Raw genomic sequence first — 6,000 nt, 5'->3', positions numbered from 1 at the left:
ATAACCTTGATTAAAAGCAATGTTTGTTTTATTACGATTTTGCGTAAGCTAAGCATGTTAGTTAATAAGTTGTTTTTTTTTTGAATGTGTAAAACTTTGTAAAAATCGCTAGCAAACTTAATAAATAAATAAATAAAACTTAGAACGTTCGTTCCCGGAAGCATTAGGTATGGATAATAAATCATGTTTTCCGTGTGATTTGTGGAAATCTGTATCTGCAAACTGAATTGCGGTCGTCCTCTGGCTTAATATAATGCACGCCATTGACGATCAATTATTCTCACGTTTCTGCAGCACCCACAACAATACTGATTGTGTATTGGTCGCTGTGTGCATGACGGCTCGACTTATGAAACGTCTTCGCTGCCGTTTGCGCTGCAGAAACGTGAGAATAATTGACCGTCAATGGCTGACTTAAGGCAATGCAAAACCAATGTGCATCATGGAAAACTTATTCTAGAAATTATAAAGATATACGGACGTTCAGAAGTAGCGTTTGTAATGGTTTCAAACATGGAAAGCAATAAAATGGTGATAATAAAATAAAACACCTTTTATAAAAAAAAAAATAAAAGGTTTTCTTAATGTGTACTGGTCGTTGAATTAAGATGCAATTCTGGTTTGTTTTTAACGATAATTTTTATTACTGAGCACGTAAGAGGAAATTTTCTGATACTGCAGTAAGTATCATATTGCTATTAACCACTGGGCTATAATGGTTCTTTCCGTGGCTAACAGCCCAGTGGATATGACCTCTGCCTCCGGAGGGTATAGGTTTGAATCCGTTCCATCATCCTCCAACTTTTCTGTTATGTGCATTTTAAGAAATTAAATATCATTTGTCTCAATCGGTGAAGGAACATTGTGAGGAAACCTGCATACCAGAGAATTTTCTCTATTCTCTGCGTGTTTGAAGTCTACTAATCCGCATTGGCCCAGGGGGTGGACTATTTGGCCTAACCCTCATTCTGAAAGGAGACTAAAGCTCAGAAGTGAACCGAATATGGGTTGATAATGATGATAATAATGACGTTTGAGGAATATTGGATAGAAGCAGGCGTTACTTTGCGGAAGTTCATCATGATTATATAATGATTTATTTATTTTGCTATCAACCGCGAAAAGCCGACGAACACATGCGACAACGTCACCCAGGTACAAAATACTCTCAACGTACGTTTCACCCCGAAACCGGAGCATCCTCAGGAGATGTTAACTTTACAACGTATCTCATTGCTATTATGCACATAGGTTTAGGTACGAGTATATTTTTATGAATATCATTATTGGCCTATTTATTTTAACGACCCAGTACAGAACCAGACCTCCCTTCTTCTTCTTCTATCTTCTGGTCCGTTTCCGCACTTAGCCATGTGATTGGCCGGTATGTGGGTCCTTCGGTGTATGTCCCCGCTAGATTCACTCCATCCAGACGACTCCTCCTGGGTTCGATCCCGGTTGGGCCGATTGAGTTTTTTTAATTTGGCCTGGCTAGTGGTAGACTTCGGCCGTGGCTAGTTACTACTTTTTTTTTATTTTTATTCTTTACAAGTTAGCCCTTGACTACAATCTCACCTGATGGTAAGTGATGATGCAGTCTAAGATGGAAGCGGGCTAACTTGTTAGAAGGAGGATGAAAATCCACATCCCGTTCGGTTTCTACGCGGCATCGTACCGGAACGCTAAATCGCTTGGCGGTACGTCTTTCCGGTAGGGTGGTAACTAGCCACGGCCGAAGCCTCCCACCAGCCAGACCTGGACAAATTAAGAAAATCTCAATCTGCCCAGCCGGGGATCGAACCCAGGACCTCCGTTTTGTAAATCCACCGCGCATACCACTGCGCCACGGAGGCCGTCAAAAACTACCCTACCTGCAAAGACGTACCGCCAAGCGATTAAGCGTTTACACATGTGTAGAAACCGCAAAGGGTGTGGATTTTCATCCACCTCCTAACAAATTAGTCCGCTTCCATCTTAGACTGCATCATCACTTACCATCAGGTGAGATTGTAGTCAAGGGCAGAAGAAGACCTGAAGATCCTATTGATCATATTTGAAAATATGGCCAATATTTTACAAATATAAAAAAAAAACAAAAACAAATTAAGGTTAATTTCTTTATCGGTTTTTATTTCATCTCCTTAGCTTTTTGCAAATGTTTTAACTTAATTACTTTTTTCTGTAGTGTAATCAAATTCCTTCAAAATTCACTCCTAACACGATTTTAATTTAAACTTCTTTGTTTAGTGTGAGTTTTTAATCTCGCAGATAAAGATCTGATCTGAATTTTTGGTGATCCATTTGCATAAAGATGCAAATGGATCACCAAAAAAAAAAAACAACGAACAATGCTTTTCTGATAATTTATTATTAAGATAAAAAATAAGAATATACATACATAACATTACTGAGTCAAAACACTTAAGTATAAAAATCTGAGCAACAAGTAATTTCTTTTACAATGTTTAAAAGTTTAAAAGACGTGTAAAAAGTACATTTATTTTTTTCTTATCTTTTTAATGGAAGGATAAGTACTCAACATCTGTATATCGCTTAGATATAGTAATAAATCGAAATAATCATTTTTACAATGCAATTACATAATCTCTATTTCTAAAAGGGCTTCAATAATACTTATTGCATATCCAATTGTCATACGTTATCTCTTACAAATTATAAATATGTCAATAAATTTAAATCTAAAACATTAACCTAACATTGCTTTCTTAATGTATTTTTATTTAACAATATCTAAATAATAAATAACACATCAATTTAATTATTCTGATACAGTCATATCGAACCACACATACTTAAATAAAATTATAACACATCTACATTGGAACTTTAAACGTAAAAAATAATTAAACATAATTATTGTATGGCTTATAATTTTGATAAACTAGTTTCTTAAAATTTTGGACGTAAACAAAACACTGCACAAACAAATCCTATGAGATCTTTACGAAAACCAAATCCACGTTACAAATACATACAAGCATACCTCTAGGAATTCCTTAAATCTCTCTTACAAAACTTTGTTCTAATAATACTTCTCAAAAATTAACGCTAACTTTAAAATTAAAATGCTGTTAAATTTTATATACAGTTATGTCTAAACATTATCACTTAATCCGTCAAATAACTTAACGTCTCATTATATCTTCTATGCTAAAGCCTTTTTTAGGACCACTTGATTGACTTGTTCCCGGTTTGGGGTTAATTTTTGGCTGTATGCCAACAATATTTTTGATTCCATTAGCAATCGAATTTGAGTCTGTATCTAGATTATCTTTCATGATGTTTTGAGTTGTGTCTTTACAATTTGTTACGCTTGTTGAAGTGCTCGGTATTGTATCTTTTGGTGGAGCGTGTTTCACAATTAAATCTTGGGCTACCGTTTGTTGAGGCCCAAGAACAGAATGTTGCACTGCACCATACGGAATTTGTGTATGTGGCGGGGGCAATGGCATTCCAAACTTATGGTATGGCGGCATTGCCATCATTGTCGGTGGTATGCCAATTACGACATCACTATTACCAATCGCATGTCTGGGCATTGTCAAGTTTGTGGGTTCTGGTGATCGACTTCTATAGACAGCTGCGCAAGTTCGTACATTATCACCGATATCGGGTGGATGACTTCTTTTTCTAAATGGACTTAAATACATCCCTGTAGGCCCAGGATCTATTGGTGGGCTAGCCAATTGATTGATTTTCGAGGGATCAGGCGGTGGTACTTGGTGTAAATCTCGACGAATCTGTAATTGTGGATGACGAACTTGATGTTCAGGTATATCAACGTAGCGCATTTCTTTTTCTATTATTTCGTCTGTTGTGTATCGTCTTTTTTCATAAATATCTGACGACATCATTCGATGCTTGTCAAAATGTTGAGGTCGCATTGTATAAGGACTCGCCCTATCTCTGGCTTCATTATGGTGGCAGTGTGTGCGTTCAACTGGGGACGGAGATACAGGGCGTGGTCTTTCCTCACTTTTTTCTCTTCCAATGCTTTCGATTGATGAAGAACGTGCTCTTCTTACTGGAGAATGTTCTGGAGATGACAATTCAGGGTCATCGTCATCGAAACCGGGTTCATTAGGTGAACCAGGTCTACCAATATCTTCTTCACCTACATCCAATACGTCACCTGCTGGAACGTCTCCTACAGCATGTGTTAAAGCATGCCTTCTCAAGTCACAGTTCCTTCTGAATACTTTTCCACATGAATTACATTCATAAGGTTTGTGGTCAGTATGGGTTAGAAGGTGTGTTTTGAGATTCGAGCGCTGGTTGAAACTACGGCTGCAGACAGGACACTTGTGGGGAGATTCTTCCATATGGAGAATCTTGTGGACAGCTAAAGTCCGCGACTGGCAGAATCCTTTTCCACATTCTGTGCACTTAAAGGGTTTCTCTTTTGAATGTATGTACCTGCAACAAAGAAAGTGAAATTGAGCGCAAGGTATTTTTAACTTAATGTACACGTGTATATCAGGTTATTACTTTCTGAACGTTCATCGACAACGTTTTAATGATTCATACCATAAAATATCGTGGTTTAATTAAATGTCTGAGAATGGGAGGAGTTGTATCGAACATAAGTTTCATGTTGCTATATAAAATGGAATTTATTTATAGTTTGATTGCAAAATGTAGGTAAGGAACAAGCCTGGTTCTAATTAATACTACAGGTTTAAATCACTTGTCTGTAATTATTTTATTCTAAAATCATGTTAACTTTGGAGTTCCGAATTGATATTTTGTTTAATAAAAAAACTAAAAACTAATAACTATTCAGGTATTTATAACAGATCTTAGGACATCTTTGAATAGTTATGATAGTCTCGTGTGAACATTATATGGATCTACGCAACAGTATGAAGTGACGTCACAATTTAACTTCAGCTGACCACGATTTTGCACAAAACCACCTTGAACGTGATCTGAGTAATCCGAGCCTATATTCTCAAGGCGAGTTTAGACGAAGTATACGCGAGCGAACGTTACAACCACCATCTTTGGCTGACCTCTTCAGATACGCTCTCTTGTATAATAAAAGCGGTAAAGAAATGGCAGACGAGTCCATTTTTATTTGGTTTTGTTCCACAAGAGTTCCAGTTCAGCCGAATCGAATTACGTTAAAAGCATTTTGTGGCCAATTGCTTCGATTAATATTATTAACGCGGCAAAGTGTTGGGTTGCCAATGCATAAGAATTCGATTATTTATTGCGAACAAATTGTAATGAAACAAAGCTCTATTTTTGTTGAAATGATGCATTTTTGAAGATTTTTAATTTGGTTGTCTGAACTAAGTATAAATATAAACAACGCATCGCTACACTAGATCTTGTTTGATACTTAAAGCGAATAAATTATGCTCACAATATTTAATTACATCGAACGGTGCTTGAGTATTCTGTTTAAGGAAGTTGAACAACATAAAGGCCGTTGAACAACGGAAATATTAAATAGCAATTCATCACAAGTCACTACGGTTATTATAATTTTTGAAACAATTGTTCGCAACTTTAAAAACATATTCAATTTAAAAAGATAAAATCTTAGCAACGCGATTAAATTCACAAAAACTGGTCATAAGAGAAATAATAAGATTTCAATTTAATGAACAATTTGAATTCTATGAATTGTTGTATAAAGTTAATGAACCCAAAATTTTCAAAATCGTCAAATGCATGCGAGTATAATCAACAAAATTAAAACGGGCACAGTTAAGTAACTTGAAACCTAATGTGTGATATTAATTTTGAAACTGGAATGTAATGCCGCCTTAATTATTAAAATAAGACTTTAAACATTCGAAGAACGAGATAAACATACGGCTTTAGTGGAGCGCACTTAATGATAATGGAGTCGAAATCCTTAAATTCCCCGACGTTGTCATGCAAAGAATGTACCCCGTAAATAATATATCATTACTATGGAAGATAAACAAAAAAGTGTAATGACCTCAAACATCTCGCGTTACGGAGGTT

General features: G+C 36.1%; 1 protein-coding gene across 1 annotated transcript in view; it reads right to left on the bottom strand.

Moving 5' to 3' along the window:
• Nucleotides 1-2,347: 2,347 nt before the first annotated feature.
• LOC112044995 (protein bowel) overlaps nucleotides 2,348-6,000 on the bottom strand; it is a 47,711-nt gene continuing 44,058 nt past the window's right edge. Inside the window, exon 3 of the mRNA XM_024081020.2 lies at nucleotides 2,348-4,437. Within this exon, the coding sequence (XP_023936788.2) occupies nucleotides 3,147-4,437 (1,291 nt within the window). The 3' untranslated portion in view covers nucleotides 2,348-3,146. The remainder of the gene's footprint in view (nucleotides 4,438-6,000) is intronic.

The sequence above is a fragment of the Bicyclus anynana genome, chromosome 19 (assembly GCF_947172395.1).
Source record: "Bicyclus anynana chromosome 19, ilBicAnyn1.1, whole genome shotgun sequence".
NCBI classification, from domain to species: domain Eukaryota; kingdom Metazoa; phylum Arthropoda; class Insecta; order Lepidoptera; family Nymphalidae; genus Bicyclus; species Bicyclus anynana.
The sequence above is the reverse complement of the archived record's forward strand: the minus strand, read 5'-3'. Positions and strand labels throughout refer to the sequence as shown.